Here is a 24,202-nt window from a genome sequence, read left to right as displayed (position 1 = left end):
ACTGTCAGTCTGTTAAACTTCACTTTGTTAGGACTTCCAGGTGTTAGACCACTGGGGTTACAGTGCTATGGAAAAAGTATTTCTCCCTTACATATTTCATATACTCTTCCTTCCTTGTTACACTGAAACATTTCACATTATCAAAACCATTTAAACATCAAAGACAAATACAAAGTATATCAAAGTAAACAGTTTGCAAATTCTGATGTCACCTAAAGCATCTCAGTTGGCCTTTGACTAGGCTACTCCAAATCCTTATTTTTGGAAGCCTTGCTGGTGACCTTCAGATCATTGTCCTGCTGTGAAACTCAAGGGTGCTTGAGCTTGAGGCCATGAACTGAGATACTTCTGTTTCAAAAAAGGAGGGAAAAAGAAAACAAGATGGAAAGGTGGGACATTTAAGTACATTGAGTGCATATACTTTACAGTTTACTATATTAACACTGATAATACAACACCTAGAACTTTTTGACAGAACTTTGAGTTTCAGTCAGCTTCAGAACTCATAAAGCACTGAAACAGCTCTGTTGAAAGTCACTAATGATCATGGCCTCAGATAATGGACTTCTGTCTGTACTTGCCCTGTTCGCTCTCACAATATCCTCCTAGAAAGACTTAACCATACTGTGGGGATTAAAGGAAAAGTATAAGGCTGGTTTAAATCTTATCTGTCAGAATCCAGTTTGTTCATGTTAAAAATAAATCTTCTTCAAACTCCAGGATCACCTGTGGAGTACCACAGGGTTCAGTCCTTGGACCAATTCTCTTTACTGTATATTAATGCTTTCTATTGGTAAAAGTATCAGACGGCATGGGATTAATTTAAACTGTTATGCTGATAACACTCAGCTATATCTATCCATAAATCCTGAAGAATCCAATCAATCAATTACTGTATTGATGACATCAAAACCTGCATTACTTAAAATTTTCTGCTTTTAAATTTTGGCAAGACAGAAGTTGTCATCTTTTGGCCAGAGTCCTTACAAATAAACTTCTTAAACAATAAGTTAATCTGGATGGCATTAAATTGACCTCTATCAAAAAGTTAAAGAAGTTGGTGCTATTTTTGAGCAAGAGTTCTGATCAAAAATTAACAAGAGAGATCACATTTCTCAAATTTTTGTTTCCCTTCATTGGCTTCCTGTTTAATCAAGAATATAATTTAAAATTATTCTCACATATAAAGCCCTTAATAATCAAGCTCCATCATATATCAGAGCTCTGATTACCCCGTATGTTCCTAACAGAGCATTTCTTTCTCAGACTGCAGGTCTGCTGGTGGTTCCTAGAGTCTCTAAAAGTAGAATGGGAGGCAGATCCTTTATTTATCAGGCTCCTCTCCTGTGAAACCAACTCCCAGTTTTGGTCCATGAGGCAGTCACCCTGTCTACTTTTAAGACTAATCTTAAAAGGTTCCTTTTTGATAAAGCTTATAGTTAGAGAGGCTCATGTTACCCTGAGCTACCTCTATAGTTATGCTGCTATAGGCTTAGGCTACTGGAGGACATCAGGGTCTATTTTTCTCACTCTGCTGAGTTCTCCTACTGTTCTCCAATTTTGCTTTATTTGTTATTTCAACTTTTAACTTTGTGCTCTCTGCTCCGTCTTCTCCAACCTCCAGTCGGTTAAGGGAGATGACCGTTCACACTGAGCCTGGTTCTGGTGAAGGTTTTCCTCCCTTTGTAAAAGGGAGTTTTCCTCTCCGCTGTCGCTTAATGCATGCACAATATGAGGGATTGCTGCAAAGCCATCATCAATGCAGACGACTGTCCACATGAGTAGTGAATGCTGCTTGTCAAGACTTGATGCTTTCTGACCAATCTGTCTGGAGGATTTGATTGAATTGACTTCAAGTGTATTGAGATGACATGTGTTGTGCATTGGCGCTATATAAATAAAATAACATTTTATTTTATTTAATTGTGATTGTTTTCAACAGCTGGAATTTATACCACCAATGGTATGTTATTTTTTTATCTACTATATCTTGCTATGTAAAACTGTCACATTTTGACCTAATCATGAATAATTAATATATTAGCTTTTCAATAATATTATAATTTATTGAGATGCACCTGTATTCAGATAACGTTAACTGCTGATACATGACTTCCTCCTTGATGATGGGGACATTAATGAGGCGGCATTTTCTTTATGCATCACAGACAAATGACTCTTGTTTATCAGATACACTGCCTTCGGGAAAAGTGCAGTAGTGATTCCCTGTGCATGAGAAGAAGGTACTATTTCCTGCTCCCATAGTTGTAAAACATGATCCCTGTCCCTCCTCTCGTCTTGGCTGATATGTGCTCAGTCATTCACTGTCTTCAACAAGTGATATGACCTAAACACTGAACCTGCCAAACTGAACGTTTGCTTCTAAAACATTTCAATTGGTCCTACGTTTCTAATCAGGACAAAATTTAATAACATGAACAACAAAATCAAATACATGACAAGTTTTTTTCACAACTACGTATGTTGATGCTTAAGGTAGTTGAGAGTTTTATTTTTTTTTTGGTATGTGCCACTTGACTCAACTTGTAAAGTCTTGAGCAGTTATTTAACTGATGTTGTAATACTGTGAAACAATGTCACAAGTGGAGACAAATCCTATTTGTTTATTCTTTTTATTGAGTTGTGCTTTAACAACTACCACTTTCAGTAGATATGTTGTTTGGGGATAAGTTGTGACCAGTTGCTCTAGTATATTTTGTATCTGTGAAACCCATCTGCCTCTTGCTAATGGCATTTACATGGCATTTACAATGTGGCATAACGCACACAAGTTGAAACTGTCCATCACTGTTACTACTACACCAAGATCTTTTTTGGCAGAACTGTTTGACATGTTCAGCGTAAGTATAAAAAGCAGAACTTGGTTATTTAGCAATCACTTCTAACAAATCTAACCTGAACTGATCCATCAATTCACACAATAGACTGTGTGGGGTGCAAACAGTGCACTATTATGTATTAAGGCTACTATCCAGTTGTGTATTTGTTTGTTGCCCGACAAATGTACAGGCAAAAAACGCACAGCTGAATAATGAACTCTGTTTATCCACAACAAGTCTTCACAAAATACAAAGGTTATAAAGTGTACTGAAGAAAACAAACATGCTCATTCAGCTGTGTGTGTACCTGGGACAATGACATCACACAAGACACAAGAAGTTAGCTTTCACTGGTAAACACTATATATGGCCAATGAGACTTTTGTCAGATTTCAATGCTGATTGGGAAGCCTATAAATGCATTTGAGTTGCAAATCTTGTTTAAACCAGTCAATCTGATTAGTTTTTTTGTGGGTTTTTTCACTGGTTATAAAATTAACACTTCATTGTCTGCTTCTATATCCTTAAATTGTTATGTTATTTGCCAGTATGGTGGCACTGTACGCTCTCTTGAATACAATTATTTTCCATAGTTTCTCATCATGATGTTAACAGGACTGATAGTGGTGGTACAGGCTGTATTTCAGATTCATATGGAGGGGTTAGGTGACGAGACTCATAATAGCACATAGGTCTGTCTGGTTGGTAATTATTCTCTACAGAAGTAGTGGTTGATGCAATTGATTAGCAAGAAACAGTTTTGGTAATATGGAAATCCTCTTAATAAAACTAATAATCCATCAGATGATTTTCTAACAATTCCAACTCAAAATGATTACTGAAGGTCTTTTGATAATGAAATCTGGCCATTCCAGCCTGCACTGGTACTCTCCACCCAGCTGCCTTTATGTGTTCTCACAGACAGCTCCAACATTTTGGTGCAGGCACACAGAATGCAAGTTTTTTCAAGAATTTAACTGAAAACCTGATTAAAGTGGGGGGAAAAACAGAACGATTCAAATGAGCTTATTCAAGACAGTTGTGATAATTTGCCTTAGCATTTGTGATGTCACCAGAGCTGTGTATGTGTGGAAGCTTGTTATTAAGATCTTAGACAACAAAATAGCAAAATGAATAACAATAATACTTTCACCTTATACTAAGAACTTATATCTAAAGAGAGTTTGATTGATTTTACAGAAAAGACAGCTTGCTACTTTGATCTGAGCTGCTCTGTTATTTTTCAGGACCAAAAGAGTTGACAACCTTTTTCTTAATAAAAATCTGAATCTGCAAAACCGTTTTTAGACAGGAATTTATCTGCATCATGATGGTTGGGATAGCAACAAAACAGTAGCTTGCCTTCAAGGAAAACTACTTACTGCTGCACAGTGATAACATACTGGTGCCAGCAAGCGAATGCTGAGGTATATTTTCCAATCTGCTCTGCATTTGGATCTGACACAACTGCAGAAATTCATAGTACAAATATCACATTAAAGAGCGTATAGTGAGAACGTACAATTATGGATATCTGACTGTATCCAAGGAGCTGGCCTAGTTGAGATAATTGCTCTTACTGGTGCTAATAAGGCAACAGATTTTTTCGCATCTGAATACAGAGAACTTGTTTTTTGAGGTATAATTAACATATTTGCGTCTGCTCTGGTAATGATGTCAGACATGCATGTAAAACACAAAGTTGTTCTGTGTTTAGCAACCATATTGGAATAGTTTAGGATTAAGATGGGAATTTGCCCCCTGATTGCATTGTTTTCCATCTATAATGTTTGTAACTGTCCGTCAACAAATTGAAAAGTGAAACTGTAAAGAATTAAGTCATCAATAACCTTTGACTGTTTGTAGTCAAGACAAGATTTACCTGAACGCGCTATTTTGCTTCAGGCTATGTGTCAGGTTGAATGCTAGGTAAAGCCAGTTAATTCAGGCCAAGAAGGCAAAGTCATGCTGACTTTAAAAAAGCAAAGTTGAATAACATCGCTGTTATGAAATCATAAACAGTTCGTACACCGATAAAAAAGCAACAAGAAAATGCTGCTTGTCAAGACTTGATGCAATCTACCGGGTTTCCTTAGGAAACTTTTTGACCAATCTGTTTGATTTGATTGAATTTGACTTTGTAAAGTGCCTTAAGATGACATGTGTTGTAAATTGGTGCTATATAAATAAAATGAAATTGAATTGAAAACTAAAACAACAAAGACATTGTATTTAATAGTTCCTTGCAAAGGTGCCATTCAACCTTTTGCTACATTACAACCAACATATCATGTAACATTTATTTTATTTGGATTTTATACGTTGGAGTAGAGGAACTGTATTTTTTACAAATACAAACCTGAAAAGTGTGGCGTGAATTTATATTCTGCTCGTTTTACTTTGACAGCACTAAATAAAACCGATAGAAAACAACTGCTTTCAGAGATTGCCTAAATTTAAAAAAAATGGAGTTCACCTGAGCTGTTCTGTGAAGGCCAGAGGTGTGTTAGAAGAATGATGAAATGAAAGCTATTGTCACAAGTGAACCATCAGGAAATGGAGCCATGTAGGGGACACAGCAAACATGCGAAAGAAGGAACTCTCGTCATATTAAGACAAAATGACATTTTTCGGCCTACATACAAAACCCTATGTGTGGAAGAAAACGAACACCACACACTTTCGGTTTCACAGAAAATCAGCTGTGCTGGAATAAACGACTGACAGGCGTCGAGGTTGCTGTTTCCCAGCAACAGCAAGAGGATTTTTGCCACTTATAGCTGTGGATCTGGGACAAAAGCAGAATGTTTGAAGAGTTTTCAATTGTGCAATGCATGTCCCCACTGATCAGCTCCCTTTTTCTATGAATTTTTTATTTTTTTTATTGCGTGATTACAAAACAGGGCCCTTAGTAATAGAAGGTACTTTCTTCGGTTGCACATTTCAGTCTGGTGTTAAGTCCCTTTTTTCAGTTTTAATGGTAAACATTACACATCCAATTCATGTTGGCATTTTATTAATCAATTAGGCGTAACATTATGACCACTGTCAAGAGATATGAATAAAACTGCTTATCTTTTCGTTATGGTACCGGGTAGTGGCTGAGGTATCTTTGCCAGCAAGGGAAGATTTTGTCCTAAAAGTGGATGTTTTGCAATGTCAGCGAAACAGTATTCCTCAATGGCCTTGCAGCAGGATAATCCTCTGTGAAAAAAACAAAACAAAAATGGATCAGGAGTGGTTTGATGAGCACCAAGTGATTCGAGGTGTTGAGCATGAGTCCAATGTGCTGGTCAAACAAGCCAGAGCCTTGTAAGTCTCGCCTCGGAACTTACAGGATTTAAAGGATCTGCCGCTAACGACTTGCTTACAGATCACATAGCAGGCCTTGAAGGGTCCACGGGACTCCAGACTGGATTGGTAACGCCGTGTTAGCAGCAGAAGAGGGACAAACCCACTATCACGCAGGTGGCCATAATGTTAGGGCTGATCGGTGTGTGTTAATGCCGAGCATTGTTAACACTCTATCAATATGAAACAAAACATTTTCACGACAGCTCATCCTACAATAATAACAATAAACACAAAGGCCACAAAAACTGAAACTTTGGCTGAGATTTATTTACTTGTATTAATGATTTTTTTTACAGTCCCATGCAAGCATAAGCAAATATTACATGTGTTTCTAATTCCCCTGTATCTGCAGCCACATCACTAATATATCGTTACATTTCAGCTGCTGTAAATCTGTTGGATATGTTGCAGAAAATGTGTTCTTCAAATGTACCAACTTTAATGCCATGAGCAAGGTTCCAGAATATGCGTCTCTGTTTGTATAAAGCGGTTTTTATTAGATTTGGGGCAGCCACATTGCAGTGAAGCCGCCCTCGTTCAGCTGCGGGAATCAATGCGTTGACCCCTGGTGCTCCCCGGAGACCGCTTTTGAAGAGCCGCATGTCTTTTAATGTTGCATGCTTGTCTTCATGTGTAAACAGATGCGCCCCCTATAGGTGGCCCTATCTCACTCCTCCTCCTTCTATACTCCACTCTCTGACTCCGCAGCTCCTCATTCACTAGAAGATGGCGGACTGCGCTCCACTATTAGATGAGGAACTCTCGTCCTTTGTCTTCAGTTACCTGACAGAAAACTCCGGCAGCCAGGTAAGAATCCTGCCTTGGAGGATGCAAGGGACGTCGGGCTTTGCAGAGCGGTGCGCGTCTCTGCACGTCGCCGGCCATGGCGCACGCAGTGCCCGGCTGATGGGAGCCTCACTCCGGGCTGCTCAGCAGCATCTCCCCGGCACAGTGCAAGCCGGCTTCTCGCTCTACATGCGTTTGTGAGCGTGCGTGTGTGTGCGTGCGTGTGTGTGGACCTCTACAATGACTTGACGTCTGGCTTTCACGTGTCTTGGACGAAATGTCACCATCCATCGGCAATAAGGGAATTTTATGGATGAAAACGGATAAATGTTTTAGTGTTTAGTGCTGGAGGCGAAAAGCAGCCGGTGTGCTGCTGCTCGGCAGGGATTATTTGGTATGCAGAGGGGCGCTTTGGAAACTTTAGACGCATTCTTGTGGGAAGTTTTAATTTCAGTGCTGGGGACTCGGGACACGTGGTGCGCTTCTTAACGCGTGGACGAAGCCGGAAGATTATTATGATATATTGACGTAATAATCGGCTTCTGGACTGTTTCTATCTATTTAAATGTGGGTTAAGAAAACACGCACCGGTATGTTTTCTTAAATCCATGTGCTGCAGCCCTCGTTTCATCTTTGAACACGTATCAAATTTATTCAAGAGGCCGCTTGTTTTGGCACTGCAGCAACAACACATTAGGTCTGCGTGATGTTATTTATCCACTTCATTATTAAGACGATTGTCGCGGCACGGCGGGTTCAGAGCGCTGGGGGATCTTTGTATGTCCACCGTGGGAGCTCTGCGGACTGGTCGGATCACCCCAAAGTTGAGCAACACCTTTCCCCACGACGCCTTCACGGCCAGCGCGGCATTATCGTTAGACCTTGTAGTCCAGAACCCACAGAAAGAAGAACAGACGGGGTTCTGGGTCAGCTGGAAAAGTTGGTGCGGTTTTACGTTTTCGTAATGGTTTGCGTAATCGCGTGGAAACGGTTACAAAACGCGTCTGGGTGCAAACTTGACAGAAATTTATTCGATTCTTTGATTGTTTTTTGTGACAGGCAAATTATTATGACGACTTATCAAAATACGGTGTTTCTTGAGGGGGGGCTCTGCGGGGAGGGGGGGCTCTGCGGGGGGGGGGGGGGGGCAATTATGTCAGGAATTAAGATCAAATTCGCTGATTCTCCTCTAATTTGAAGACGCAACTCTCGAAGATTAATCCCCCTCATCCACCCAGGTTGTCTGCAGGAAAAGTCCCCCTCAGGGGTCTGTCTCTGTCAATCCAGGATCCGCATCACAGCGTGACATAATTGCATTGCGGTGATTGTTTTTGCTCTGGATGATGCAGGGTCATCGCGGGATATGGTGCTGTGTAGGTGGGAGGTGTCGGTGTTGCTGTTGGCGGGGGGATTGGGGGGGCTCACAGCTGATTGGCAGCCCGAGCAGGTTGAAATCACTGCGTGGATGGATGTAGGGAGATGATGGGCTATTTATAAGGAGCAGCAGAGACATGTGCCTCTATATAACACATACTGTAGATGTGAGCCCTCTTAACGTGACGCATATTAAAGGTAAATAGGAAAATGCAAAAACGGCCTCTTTTATGTTGCGGAATATAATGTTCCACATAGCTCAGCTGCAATGTTCATGTCTTCTCACAGGGATTTATTGCCTATTTAGCTTTTTAAAATGGGGCTGCAGCACAGCTGCACAATATCACAGTCGTCATGCAGTATCAAGGTATGCCACATCTCAATTCCAAAGCACTGCAATATGTGCTGTTATATTCCATGGGCTATGCATTCAAATTGCCTGCCAGTAATCCTTGTATGAGGTAGAACACCAACTGGTTCAGTGAAATTCTTCGTCATGTTGTCCATAAGTGATTAGGCAACCTTTTCTCCCCGATGTTGGAAGATTGGGCAAGGATACGATTTGAGTGAGTTTCACAAGGGCAAGATTGTGACAGCTGAACGAACGTGGCAAGTTGTGTCCAAAACTGCAGCTCTGCTGGGATGTTCCTGGTCTGCACGGATCAGTATCTATAAGAAGTGGTCCAAGTACTGAGCTCCATTGAGCTATGGAATATGGTGGGGGCAGCATCATGCTTGGCTGGATATATGGGCTGGACTGGTTTAACTTTACTGTCGTTTACACCTGCACCGCATCTGTATATGAGTGACTTGAGATGCTAAAGCTCAGAGAACATGGTATGGATATCAAGATTATGAAAAAGGACATTGGGACAGTTAATCTTGTAATATGTTTTGTAACATTATGCAGCTTTCAACTGCGCTATAGTTTGGCAGCGATGTCTGCAGTGTTGGTTTTTGCTTGAATGGCATGCAGGCCGACTTCATTTCCTCTGTGCAGATGTCAAAACACCCAAACATAAAAAAAAAAAAAAACTTTCCATTTTAAAATAAGCCAGTTCAGGATTACAATTCTAAATATTTTAGACTTTGAAGAAGAGATTGTCAAATCTGGTATATAATTCTAAAAAAATAAACAATCCCTTTTTTAGTTCCAAATCAGAAACCTTTAATTAAATAATTTCTTACAGTGCGCATACTGTACGCAGTACAGAGTAAGTTATGTAAAACTGGACGTACCCAGGGTTTAAATCGCAGAGTTCTGTTCCTCTCATCCTTGGTCCTCCCCAGATGAAGTGGTACCCTAGGTGGTGAGCCTTATCAGCCAAATAAAAAAAAAAACACAATCGTTTATCAGGTCACCGCTGGTTTGAATAAGTCTCAGTTTACTCCCTAAAACAATAAAAACTTGCTGTGCTTCATCATTTTTCTGCACAAAAAAATTCACCTCTTCTTCACAAACTCATACAACCAAACATCAGTCAACCAGCAGAGGGGATTTGAAAAAAAATAAAAAAAATAATGCTCACGACACCTTAATACACATTTGGATTCAGAACGATGTGACTATAAAACAGAAGTGTAATCGTGCTGTGCAGATCCAATAAAGAGGTGGATGTGGAATGTAAATGGGACAACTGCGAGGGAGAAAACTTCTCAGATGGAAATAGGCATGCTGTTACGTCTATGCGGCGCTTTGCTCTGAGGCTTTTAATGCTGGATTGCTTCTAAGTCCTTGACTGGCACGGAAGAGGGAAGATAAACTTGAGTCAGAAACAGAATCAAGCTGCGCACCATATCACAGTGTGAAGTCCCTTCTTTATGTGCAGTCTGATAAGGTTATTTATATTGCAAACGGCACACTAATATGTTAATATTTACTCCTGGTTATTAAGGCGGACTTATGGCTTTCTTTTACTCCCTATCGCCCTGTGTGTGTGTGTGTGTGTGTGTGTGTGTGTTTGGTTTGTGCTTTGAAAGACTCACACTTGCCCCTGTCGGCTGGTTATTGTAGTACTCTATCCTCGTGACTGGTGTTACAGAACTGCCCTGCTGCAGTCATGTGAGTTGTAGTGGAGGGAGGCGTCACCGTGACGTAGAGGAGGGATGGGCTGTCTCGCCTCCTTCCCCCCCCCCCCCCCCCCCCAACATGTGACTGCTTCCTCCTCTTGCTGTCTCTTCAGTTCTCTCTCTCACAGGCAAACGGCAAACAAGCACGCCACATTTTTTCCTCCTGTCTGTTTCCCACACATACACACGCCTCCGTATATATAGAAAAATAATTTGCTGTTGTTTGGGTTTATGTTCCAGTTGTAAAAAACCTAGGTAGGATTTGTCTTTTCAACAAACTTACTATAGTTTTTTTTTTTGCCAATATTTGCAGGATTCAAAACCTCCCGTGTTATTTCTCATAATTTATCTCCCAAATAACACAAACGGCCCATATATGGTGTAATATGTCTCTGTCACCATTTATTTACGTTTTGAGTATTTGCTTGTGATTATTTTATTTTTTTTGTCAGCCAAAACATAAGCGGGACAATTGCAGTTTTTTTTTTTTTCTCACAAAGGATCTGCTGTCGCCTCGGGCTTGAAGTGATGGTTTCCTGAAGTTGCTGCAAGTTTGGCATTTCAAACATTCTTCTTGCGAAATCGCAAAGTCTTTGACGACTTGCTCCTGCAGATGCTACTCCTGACGTCATCAGCATGTTTTGGTTTTTAACACGGAGGGAACGTGTTGGTTCTTAACCTCGCACCTGAGTCTTATTTCACAGTTACGCCTTGCAGCCAATTAAGATTTTGGAAAACTCCCAAGATGACCCTGGAGGTTTAATTTTGAAATCTTTTGTGCAACAACTGAGTAATAATTGAATGTCCTCATTAAAAGTTTGAGTCAGGCCTATAAATCATAACTGAAAGTGAAATATCTGGTTTTTCAAACGTTTTTAGTGCGCCTTCTTACACTGGCACCGGTTGGCTTTACGCCTTTGGTAGAGTAGTGCGTAGTTGGTAGGGGAAAAAAAATAGGTTTTGCATCGAAACATATTGTTAAAGGTTGATTAAAAAGATAAGCTGCATAAAAACACCAAATTTTAACAACAAAATTCAAACATTTATGAAAAGATCTCAACATTTTACCCACATGGCTGATGTTGTGAAGACATTTTTCCAACAGAACACAAATATAGTCAAAATTACATGATACAATAATGCTTTAAAATAACTGAAAAGCTTCAGCCTTTCCACTTATTTTGAATGGCTTCTGTCATTTCTGTCTTTGCCTTGTTTAGTTTGGGTTTAGTGTCACTAATTTGCTGATTGTAACCTACAGCCTGACAACTTGCTGTGGGAGAAACAGACATGAACTGTTTTTTTATAAGCCCTGACTTAAAAGAAAAGACATCACTGGATGGAAAACAGCTTGGTGAATTACTGCCACCATGTGGTTATAGTATTATTGCTGTTTGTTTGTTTGTTACATGTCAGCTTGGCTCTGCACCAAATCGTACCTCCCTACCTTTGTTATGCATTTTCATCCCAACCTACTTCCATTTTGTTCTCTTTAACAATCCAGCTCATACCAAAATATAATTAATTACACAAGTAGTTTATTTCCCTTTGTGATTAAGTGTTTTGATGAATTATGGAGCTACTAAGTTAGAATACAATTTAATTGTATATTATTATTCTCTGAAGATTTTAACATGCTTTTTTAATGGATTGGGATACTGATACCAATTTGGACCACTTGACAGTTATGAAATAAGACAATCTTGACTGATATACGTAGTTTTATTGGAGTCATTGAAACACAATTATTTACAATGTAGCATAAATGAATTACAGATAATTACTAAAAAGTACTTAAAGTCTCAAAAATGAACGTTTTGGCCATTCAACAGGGTAATATTCGTTCATTATTTGGGTTTTGCTGTCAATTTAGCAAATCTTTGGTCATGCCATTCTTAGTTTAACAGCTGTTGTGCTAGAACACTACAAGATAATTATGCTCATGTAAACTTGACAACAGCAAAATATCACCTTTATTATCCAACGAAAAAAAATGTTGGAAGACTTATTCTTCAACTGATAAAGTTTTAAATGTGTTATCATTTTAATGAATTGCAGTGGCACGCTTTAGTAGTTACAAACCTGCTGCTTCACTGGAGGTCTAATAGAAAGCTTACATTGTTAATTTAAAACTTTCTATTTCCGTTGACCTGACTGGACCCATGGAGAAGTCGCTTCAGATCACAGAAGGCTTCTGAGACCTTTCTCAGGGGTAATCATTGACCGCTTGGTGAGGGTCCCTCAGCCTGCTAAGAGGGCTGACTTCAGGCGAGATCAGCCTGTCTTAACGTCATCAACACATCCTGCTTTGACAGGACACAACCGGCTATGGGACGCATGCTGGTAAAATATTAGCCGTGGCACATCTAGTTCTCTGTGCTGTTCAAAGCGCAAGTTGGGTAACCCTGCTTCACTACTGAGAAAACCACATGCGTGTACAGAGTGTTATCAAAAAAGGTGAATTCAAAAGCATTTTTTTTGCCTTTCTGAGCAACAAACTGTATGGCAGCCATTAGTCATTAAGCAATACTTAATGTTTTGCAAAGCTTTTGGGTCAAGTTATTTTGAAGCTCTTTGGCTATTTGAAAACCATACGATCACTTAGATCACTAAACTTTACAGAACATGTTATTCTGCACTATGGTTTGATGTAAAGTTTGATGCAGAAAATTGTTCAAATTTCTCACGAGATGAAAAATGTCCCATTTATACTGTGGATTTTTAAATGGCTTACCTGCAAACATGGGAAAGTAGAAATGAAGGTGTGTTGTGTTTTTCTAAAGCACTTTGAGTTGCCATTTAATAAACACGTCTTGGCTTGAAACTGTGTTGGTTTGTTGTGCAAAAAACTAAATTTCAGACTGAGAAACACCTAAAAGGGCTTAAAAGGCCTCAAAACACTACAGAACTTGATTCATTGTCTTCCAAGTCTGGATAAATTTAGAAACATTAAACCAGAGTACTGAATAATATTTGAGTTTGTAGATTATTTATCAAAACTAAAAGAAAAATCAGAAAAATGCTATAGAGTTAAATTTATAGAATACCCTTTATTTTCAATTTATGGAATACCCTTTATTTTCAATTTGTCACATCTAAACTTTGTTTTTTTTCATATACCCTGATTGTTTTGTTTTTTTGGGTCACTGACAGAACATGCAGCTAAATGCACATTAATAAAAAAAAAATATTAAAAGCCAAACCACAGTTTTTGGGGTCTGGCAGCCTTAGAATAGGCTTTGGAACCAGTTAAACTAGTTTTAGACAGTGTTGTCTGTTTAGATGGCAAACAAAGCACTGTGACTTCATCTTGTTTGGATTTTTTTGCCAACAAAAAAATCTGTATTCAAAGTAGGATAATCCTAGTCTGAATTTGCATCAAATTGGATTGGAGCTGATCAAAATGTGTCCAGATCCCCTGAAAACAAAATACATTGTCCATGATTTATGGAACATACAGATAGTATTTATCTTGGAAATATATTTGAGTTTAGACTTTAGATTTTGAGGAATCTTGAAACCAGTCACCAACCTCATTAAGTAACAATGAAGCATCTTGGGATGTAAATTCTGGTCTTGAGCTCCTTTCAGCCCTCATCCGTCACCTAGAATAAAATGCTATCCTGTTTCAAATAGGAAGTGACGGTCTCTTACTGACCACATTCAGGTAGCTAGCTAGACTTAGCACGATAGCGCCATTTTGCAGGGATGAAGAGTTTGAACGACATGATTATAGAACTCGAGTTAAAATTGCGTTGTCATCTTCAACTAAATGGAGCAGATTTTAGTTCTAATTCGAGCCACTTTAAAACGACCTGGCTACTAATCTGGGCATGCAATATGTTCATGCTTCTTTTTGCTGATATAAGAAGAGGATGCTAATGCACAAAGCAATTTGGTGAAAATAATAATAATGATAAAAAAAACTTTAAAATACAATTCTGTGTTTTAGTTCAGATGTGAAATTCTAAATAATTAGTTGTCGTCAGTCACCTGGGAGCTGAAAGCCTGTTGGCGCATCAGCTCCCTTGTGCAGACTGATTAATACTCCTTAAGCTGGTTGGTGACTGAGGAGTGAAGGCTCCACACAGACAACAGACAGACTAGTATAGATATCAAGCCTTTAAGGATCCTCCCAGGTGTGATGGATGTGTTGGATACAGACGTTACAGGCAGTCTTTGGTACATAATCTGTCTTGAGTTGTTTTTCTTTTTTTTTTTTTTTTTTTTGGCTTTTCAATGATTTAGGCTTTTTTGTTGTCTCTACTTCAGTTTCTTTTTTGCCACGATCCTGTGTTTTATTGCCAATTCCGTGCCATTAGCTCTCTTGCTATTCCTCTCCTGTCTTTGTGAGTCGTGATGTGCAGTGCTGCAGTGCAATGTGTTCAGCCTGCAGCCCCACAGTGACTCACCTGTCCCTTCTGTCACCATGCGCTGCGCACAATCACAAGGAGCGATGGCATATAATACAAAATTACGGAAACTGTCACGAAAGTGGCGCGCACTGACGTGTTTTGTCTTTCGAATATTTTAACGTAGCTGGGGATGGTAAAATTAAGGCTGCAGTTGTTGCAGAATCCATTGTGTTAGAGACAAAAACAACATTCCCGGCTGACATAATGTGCAAAAGTTAAAGTGAAAAAGTTTAGGTGCATTGTTGCCTAGCTGTCAGATTCACAGCTAATGGGCGTCACATGCTATTTTCTTTTCTCAAAATAGTCACTGGTCTTGGTAAACCACCCCCTTATGGCGCTTTAGACGTCTGATTGTGTATTACAGGTTACACCTGATAGATGTATAGATGTTGAAATATGTATTCTTTTGTCAACAATATAAGTTTGTTGATGTTTTGCTCATTCTGTTTGGGTCTGTGCTCATCTCTGGTGGTGCTGGGAATATGTTTGCTTCCTCTGAAATCCCTTTGAGGTTCATCAAGCATCCTGCTCAGGCACAAGGGGCCCATGCTCGTTCCTGTTCACCATGCTCCTAAACTCTGTGTGTGTGTATTGCAGGGATCTTTCAGCCCGTCACGTGTTCCACTGTTGCTAGCTACCATGCTAGCAGAGACAGGTTAGGTGGTGGCGTGGGGAGGGGGGATTGTTCAATAATTAATTAGCTGGTGATTCATCAGCTGCTCACTCAGACTTTCTTGGCATCACAGCAAAAAATTCACGCAGGCACACTCATTTGGATCATGCAATTGTGGATTAAATCTATTTTTTTGTTTCTCCGAACTCAAATTATGATGTTGTCCTTCTTTCCTTTTAATTGTAGAAGCTCTTCCTTCATTTTCTTATTCTTCTGAGGTGCTTTTCTATCATTATACATTTTACTGTCAGTCTTTCTGGTGCCTTATGTGAGCTCTCAAATTTTAGTATCAATGAAAGTACATTTTCATAATAATTTAATCCAATTTAAAATCTGCAACTTCTTAACTTAGAACCTTTAAGATCGTAGATTTGTTTTTGCCTCATTACGGAAAGCAGTTTGCCCACTATTTATTAACTTTTCAGACACACATTAGCCAAGCTGTTTTGTAACTTGGCAACATGTCAGATCTTGACTTTGCAACATTGTTCGCTCCGTTTTAAGCCATTAGTCATATTCTTGTAAATGTGTGGCAAGAACTGCTGAGGGATTTCTAATAATTACAGTCAAAGCTGGACATTATGTGTAATAGTTGATTGTTCTTGCATTATGTCCTATGTACATTTAAAGGCAAACTACATCAGTACAGATGCAAAGATCCAGCACACCTTAGCTACACTCAAAAAGGTTTAATAAGGTATATAGCAGACCTTGATGTCAATGTATCATGATTGAGTTAAAAACGTTTAGGTCACCTTGCTGGCAATCAGCAAGTTTGTCCACAATTTAACACAATGCCAAGACGGGAAGGACATCACCATTAACATTAGATAAATATCTGTTGCTGATCATCAGTCTGGAAAACATTATGAGGCCAGTTCACCATTCAACAGAGAGAAATATTATTAATATGTGGTCAACAGTTATAGTAGTCTGTGCATATTCTTCTTTCACAGCGTCTTTATATTTTTTTTAAAGACAAAACGTGCAAAATTAAACGTCTGCAATTTCTTTTTGTAAGTTATAAGATTCTGTGTTGTCTCCAATTTCTGTCCACGACAGTTTTGGAAAGTTAATCTTATGATATAATCTCATCTGATCCCAATTGTGCAGCGCAGCAATCAGGAGGCACTGGTTAGATGCAACAAATCACCCAAGCTAATTAAAACACAGCACAGTTTATTTCATTAAGCCTTGATGGACACAGTTTTAATGTGCAGAAGTGGTATGCTTATTGCTAAAGAGCCAGACTCATTAAGTCTTTGCTGACAGTCCTGGAAGACTGATAAGGTCGATCCAACTGTCAAGATCAGATGCAGTTTGTTCTTTTTATCATGTGGCTTTGTCGCTGGTATCCAGTAACGGTGCACAGTAAGGCTCTTAGGCAGCGTTAACCTTTAGCCCAGTTTCCAAACAGGGATAAACGGTGCTAGCAAAGGCTTACAGACCTGCATGGTTTAGGGCTAAACAGAGCGGTGCATTATTGCTTTAGTTTTAATCAAACCAACATGCGTTTTGGTCCTGCTACCCTTCCCCTGTCTCACAACAAGTTTCATGTGAAGGTCTTAGGCTTGTGATTCACTTGTTTTAGTGGAACTGTGTTTGATCATCAATCATTCCAGAGAAACTCACGGTCCAATAAATGTTTGTAAAAGCGAGCAGGGAGTATGACAGGTTGCATTGTTAGAGGGAACTTAGATCCATGTATGAATGTGTGAAATCCAGCTTACGTCCTCTCTTGCTTTCATGCGCCACGATTTCACACAGTAGCCTTCTGTCAGGTATTGCATTGAAAGGCAAAGGGAAAGATGTAGGAGAAATCAGGTAAGCAGAAAAAAAAGCTTAAACTCAAGGGGAGTTCAGATCCTATTAGGAATTCCTTATTGCGTTTTTTTTTCTACCTTAATTTGTATGAAAATCTATTCAGAGTGTCACCGTGTTGCAGGTTTATGCCGCTGTGACTCAAACCAGAGTGGGATGTGAAGATGTAAATTTCTCCTCCATCTCATCTTTTGCACTCAGTCCAAGCTTTTCAGTTAGTGTTGTGATTCACTGGTATCACCTCTTTCCATTTCCTCACGATGCTTATTATTCCTCGAAATCTATGCTTTTTGTCTTTACGGCACATTAAAATCCATCTCAGAGGGTTTAGATATATTCAGTCTGTTATTGTTAAATCATCTTTTACACACTGTTTAACACCGGTGAGCTGGTTAAGCCTCTCGGTTAGATATGTTACAGCAATTCAATTGCAAAGACCCCAAATCATCAGTGAGTCAAATTACAACAATTTGAGTAATTTATCAGTCGCTGAAGTCATTGAGAAACTTCTTTGAATAAATCTTTTTGCTGCTTTCCCCTGTGACTGTAGGCCCCAGGCAGTCATTAGATATTTGGTACTAGTATTTGACGCTGAATAGGCTCATAAATGGCTAATTAGACAGAAAAGCGATCTTCTGAATTCCTGACTCTAAAGCTGAATTTTTTTTACCCCCTCTGCATCTTACGTTGTACTGCATTTACACATTTATTTCTTAAGCAAAACTAAACATTAACTAAAGGTACATGTTTATAGGCCTTTATTGCTTTACATATCTTAATTAAATAATTATTTTTCTTCAATAGGGTTTGAAGGCATAGGAGGAAGCTAAAACAAAATGTTTGCATCTCTGACACGTGGCATATTAACCTGTCCACTTTCTACAGGCTTTTCCACAGCCTCTGTTAATTGGTAATTCCCTTAATTGGAAACCAGTTTCAGATCAGTTAAACTGATTTGAAACTAGTTTTTGGTACATAATGATATGCTAAGATGCAGGCTGAGGTTGTATTTATACAGGTGCCATCAATATATTAGAATGCAGTTCAAAAGCCGAGTTATTTTAGTAATTCAGGTTAAAAAAGGAAAACATTGGTGCCACATATTGATACATTGTAGTTAAGTGTTTTCTTCTGGTCATTTTGATAATTGCAGCTGAAAATTTAGTTTCTTAGAAAATATTTATATTACATTGTAAGACCAACTAAAAAATAGATTTTCTGTTCATATAACCATCAAAGTTATGCAGAAATAAATATTTCAAATGTTTATTTCACTTCACACATTCATCCTGTGTGCCATGAATTAAATAAACGTTCCTATGATATTCACCTCACTTCCACGTGTCCTTATCTAACCGTCATTTGTAACTTGTATTCATCACAACTGCCGTGGTGGCCATATTGATAATGTCAACATGAAAGTCCAGCTGTCAAACCTTGGACGCTCACACTGTTGCTGTGCACAGCACCTGAGGGAGGTAGGGGCGGGTAGGAGGAGAGGGAATTCAATCTCACCCTGCTGCTCGGGGCTTTGTAGTGAGGCAAGAGCTCGCTGGCTGCCCTACTTCTTTAAAGCTCTCCTCCACAGCCGCCTGATTTATCATGGGGGCAGCCACATGAGAAATGCCTTATTTTTAGGCAGAAAGACCCATACCCAGGGTTATGTTTCTTTCCAAAATCTGAGATGAGTGGAAGATAAAAGAGATGCTGTAATCGGCCGACTCTCAACGACTGTGCAGCTAGTTGCATAGAAAAACGTGACCAGCAAATAGCAGAACATACATGTAGACAAAACTGATAAACCACAGTGCGTCTTCCCTCCCTCCCAATAATCCACTCGTCTTGCTGGATTAAAGTGTAAGATTATGACCCATGCTCCACAACTTCCGGGATTACAGTTTGCTTCCTGGGGTAATGCCACCCTGAGCTGAAGAGGCAGTGATGCAAAAGTAGTGTATATATTGCTCTTCCTGTAGTATTTTACCGTTACTATGCTTGAGGAAGCCTGTAGAGTCACACAATGGCAGAGATATTTTGATTCACTGCAAAAATGTAGAGATGTGTGCGACATGCAACAGTTAAAGCTGTAAAATGGTGAAATAACTTCAATATAATTGTGCTGGCTACTCTAGAGTTTGTAATCAGCTGCGGTTCCAAGAAAATTTGGACATGTTTGCAGAGAGCTTATAAATCTTTGTTGCAGAGGGTGTTCTGAGGCTACGTTCACACTGCAGGGAAATGCGACCCAAATCCAATCTTTTTGCCCATATGTGACCCATATCTGTCTTTTTCACGGCAGTGTGAAAGGCCCAATTCCGAAAAAAATTCTTGCAAGACCAAAAAAGAGTGTTATATTTAAAATATACAGTAGCAACAGATGCAGTGCTTTGTGAAACTTATACTCCTGTTACTCCACATCCCAACGGTGCTCTGCCAGCTTGACATTTGGTGACAGGCCAGTGGAATACAGGGTTAGGGTTAGGATGTTTGTTAGATGGTGCATTATTCTGCTGGTATTATTTATCTGATGGTGGATAGACTGTGGTCATAAGGGTATGGCCACAACGTTCGCTTGGTACTAAGGCGCCCAGAGTAGACCACATTTTTTTTTCTTACACCACCACCGAACTGAACCTTGCTGGGTCCATGATTTCATGACGTCTATGTAAATTATTCTCTGACCCACTTGAAAGCGAGACTCAACAGTCAGGCAATCATCTCCCCAAATTGTCAAAGTCCAATTTTGTTGTTCCTGTGTGAACTTTAACCTCACTAACCTGTTCTGAGCTGACATGAATGGGATCTGCTGCTCTCTTCTGTTTCTGTTGCCCCGGAATTTATTCTTTTTTTGTCTTGAAATTGGCAATGTAAAAGTGAAACTAACTCTTTACTTTTAAGCAACATTGTATTAGTTGTTGACCTCCGTTAAAACGCCACGTTCCTAATGTAACAACCTGTTTCCTATGGCTTGGTAAATAGTTGATGCTGGGGTAGCAGCAACTTTTCCTGTCTTTCAGTTAGTCTTTTTAGTAAGGAGACAGTAAGAAGTTCAGTTGTAAAAAAGATAAGTTCTGACCCCAGCTTAAGCATTGGAACCAGTTTGGTAGCTTTGCTCACCATTGCTGTCGAAAACAATAATCCTTTGTGCCTACCGACAGAAAAGACTATTTTGTGCTAGGTCTAATATGCTTATAACCAGATCTGCAATTTGACATATTTGTCTTGTAAATGCAGCTTTGGTGAGACTAGCAGGGACTTCACAGATTATACACTGCAAAAAAGAAACTAAAAGTAAGTAAAAGTTTCTTGAAATTAGTGTAGTCCTTGATTTGAGGTAAATAAGATTATCTGCCAATTGGAATGAGTAGTCTGACCCCTAAAATAACACTGTTGGATATACCGCACTTGAAATAAGACAATGGAGATGAGTTATTCCTATTTTAACTGCAAAAATCTTATTCCTTTGGGAGATCATTTAAACTTACCTGCTCAAACCAAGGACTCATTTCAAGAAATAATTACCTACTTTTAGTTCCCTTTTTGCAGAGTAAGAGAGTTAAAGAAGTGGTCTTGGTAGTACTAATAGGGTAACGGTAGAAGCAGAAATATTACTCATCACATGACTGTGTTTTAGGAGTTTGGACACCTAAGCGGTCTCCGTGGCAGTTGGTTTTATCTCGGCTGAACTGTTTACTGCCCCAACAAAGAGACAGGGTAGATAGAACAAGTTTCTGTTGCACCGACTGATCTCTCAAGGGCGATCTTTTAAATGAGGGAAAAGGTTAAAGGCAATTTCCATGGAATTGTGAAACAGAGTGCAGGGACAAAAGGACACACAGTCACATATACAAATGCCAGCATGCCATATATCCGTGGCAACGGTGTGCCAGGGGAAGGCAAGCACAGACTGGTATGACCGTGCACCTCAGCACACTTACACACAGGTAGCTACGGTTTGCTTTAAACACAGCATATCCTAAGCAGTACAGCTTTATTGGATACGGTTCGGTGCATAGCACACACACAGTCCTGTACTTACAGTCTAGCATTTCTCCTCATGCTTCACTCCACTATAAAAGCCATCTTATTTTTAGATTTAACTTTGTTGCTTCCTCACATAAAAGGCGCATTATTGTCTCTTTTTAACTCGGTTTGTGTGCTCCAGCAGGGAGGGACTGTTATAAATAGATCCGCCGGCTTCGCCGTGCACACCTTTCTGTCACATCACACACATTTAGATTTGTGGACAATCTCAGGCACAGTCAGAACTACTAAAAGAGCTCCATGTGGGCTTGTTAAGTGAATAACACAGAAACATTATAGACTAATGATACAACTCATCAAAATTGATTCGATTACCGCTCCGAAGGAATCCAAATTTGAACCTATCCACTCTGATTTTGTAATATATTCTGATGATAATCGGATGTAATGTCATTGACAATTCCTAATAATGAGCACATTTGAGTGGAGTTTCAGTAATAGGCTCAGGAGACTCTGTGGAGCTTAGTGATGGAAAGTTTAGAGGTGTGTGTATGTGTGATTTAAGCATGCAGGCTTCTACCTGTATATAATTGAAACACTGACAAAGGTGGGGTGAGGCTGTTAATATCCATCGGTGTGGCTCATGCATCTACACTGGCACACGCGTGTCAGCATTCATAACATGTCTAACATGTAAGCGCATGCTCCCAGTAAAAACAAGCATCCTGGTTCTTGTTTTCCGCTGGAAATTTCCACGTTCCTCCCGCCTATTTGTGCAATCTCACTCCTTTATGATGGCAGGCTTGAATCTGAACGTGATTTATTTTCACCTCCCTCCATTCATCAGCCTACTGTTCGTTGACCTACATCCCGAAGGCCGCTTAGGTTTGCGTGACCACAGCTCAGTGCCATGGTGATATGGCGTTGCACACATACACAGCGCACATGCATCCAGTACTGCCTGCACACTCACATTTGCTGCTGGGATGTACAGCTCTGCATCTGGATGCTGTGAAATGAAGCCATATCAGTAAGTTTCAGTTACAGTTTGGACCGAACATTGTAGCTAAAATCAATACAAAAAACAGTTTTTGTTATATCTGATAACATATTTTAATATTTAAATACACTGGAACCAGCACAGTGTAAAATTGCACTAGAACTCAGATTACAATCAGAAAGCTGTATTACTCTTTTGTCCAACGTCAATAAAGATGAGTAGTTAACTACTGAAAGCCATTTTCTGTGTTATTACATTTTATTGCCTTTATCTGTTACAACATGCAGTAAAACTGTTTAAAGCAAACCCGAATGGTGTGACATTGGTTGGCCACTAGATGTTGGGGGTTAGGAACAATGTTGCCCTGCAATGTTTTGTTTTTATCAAGCTTTGTCAGATTATGCCAAAAACAACTTGGTGAACTATCACTCAATACTGATGATTGAGAATAAATATTCAAAGGATTTGCCGTAAGAAGGCTCATATATGGTTATAGGGGTTGTAATGTACCACTGCTCCCACTCCACTATTCCTCTGTCACAGGAAACCCAAAACCATCCAGTGCGGTGTTAAATAAAACCAAGCGATGGATATTTAACCTTCTGTGTGTCATCATTACTAGCCACTGTTGCATTGCTTTGGTGTTAATACTTTAGATGGCAGCCTAATCTGTAATCTGCTTCGACACTTATGCCAGTCCTGTTATGGGTGATCCCTGGTGACTGATGTATTGTTAGTTGGACATGCCTGAGTACGTCTACTGTTAATCCCTTACTACAGAGCTTGGAAAGAAGTTGGCTTTCATATTTCATGTCTGTTTCAAACTTTGTACCTCACAGTTTTTTATCTGCACTCGTCAACTCTACATAAAAGCCAAATTGCAACTCATAAACACTCTCATCCTTTTATATTGCACATTTTCTTCAGGTTGATTGAACTTTCTTAAACCAGAGAAGAACTATGTTTTGTGATTAAACTTCTCCATGAACCTTTATTCACTTGCAGCAATGTAGGCAAGATGAGAAAGTAAAAGGAATCAAAACTGGAAACTCGAAATCTGCTGTTGCTCAGATTGATCCTGTAACTTTTCCTCTAACTCTCGTATTAATCGCTTTTATTCCTTGAAATTGTGACCAGCCTCTGGGGAGCATAAAGTTTGAGTTAATGTGGAAATGATTTCTAATCAACTCTGACTCCGTCAACTCGGCTACTAATGTGCCGGGTCCTCCTTTCTCACCTCTTCAGTGTGTCAGTAGTCGGAGAGTATCCGATCTCCATCAACAGATTAGAAAAATGAGAATCATCTCGTTGATTGCTTTCAGAAAATATTGGCACACCCCCGCTGTGGAGTGCAGCACCTTTTTTTTTTCTTCCTTCACGCTCTCCACCATTGGTTACTACTTTTGCTGCAATGCGGGGGCGCTGTTGACATAAGGAGCATTACTATTGTAATGCTATTTGGGTAATAAGTCATCTACGGTATTATGAATGTGTCCTTGTCTCTGGGCGGGAATATTGTGGCGCATTAATCCTTAAAAAAGTTAAACAGTTTAGTGATGAAAAGCTGCACATTAGACTAGCCTGTGCTGCTTTTAAAGTCTCATCACTGCTGAAATCCTTGTTTTTTTTGCCATTTAAATGGATGTTGGTTCTTCACAGTTTTTTAGGTGCTAAAGCTTAGCATTTAATTTCTACTGTTTTATATAGTTATGGTCAAGTCTAGATAATTATCATAATTATTTGCATTCAGCAGTGTAAAATGAAGAAACTTTACTTTGACGAACTGTTAAACTTTTACATAATTCCACAGTTTTCCAGCATTTGATGTCTTTATGTTCATGGATCACGGTTATGATTTCCTCCTTTGGCATATCTGTCTGGCAGC

General features: G+C 39.4%; 1 protein-coding gene across 1 annotated transcript in view; it reads left to right on the top strand.

The window, feature by feature from the left end:
• The first annotated feature begins 6,891 nt into the window (after nucleotides 1-6,891).
• ppargc1b (peroxisome proliferator-activated receptor gamma, coactivator 1 beta) overlaps nucleotides 6,892-24,202 on the top strand; it is a 105,798-nt gene continuing 88,487 nt past the window's right edge. Inside the window, exon 1 of the mRNA XM_012861834.3 lies at nucleotides 6,892-7,001. Within this exon, the coding sequence (XP_012717288.2) occupies nucleotides 6,921-7,001 (81 nt within the window). The 5' untranslated portion in view covers nucleotides 6,892-6,920. The remainder of the gene's footprint in view (nucleotides 7,002-24,202) is intronic.

The sequence above is a fragment of the Fundulus heteroclitus genome, chromosome 23, assembly GCF_011125445.2.
Source record: "Fundulus heteroclitus isolate FHET01 chromosome 23, MU-UCD_Fhet_4.1, whole genome shotgun sequence".
Lineage (NCBI taxonomy): Eukaryota > Metazoa > Chordata > Actinopteri > Cyprinodontiformes > Fundulidae > Fundulus > Fundulus heteroclitus.
This window is presented reverse-complemented; position numbering and strand designations above follow the sequence as displayed.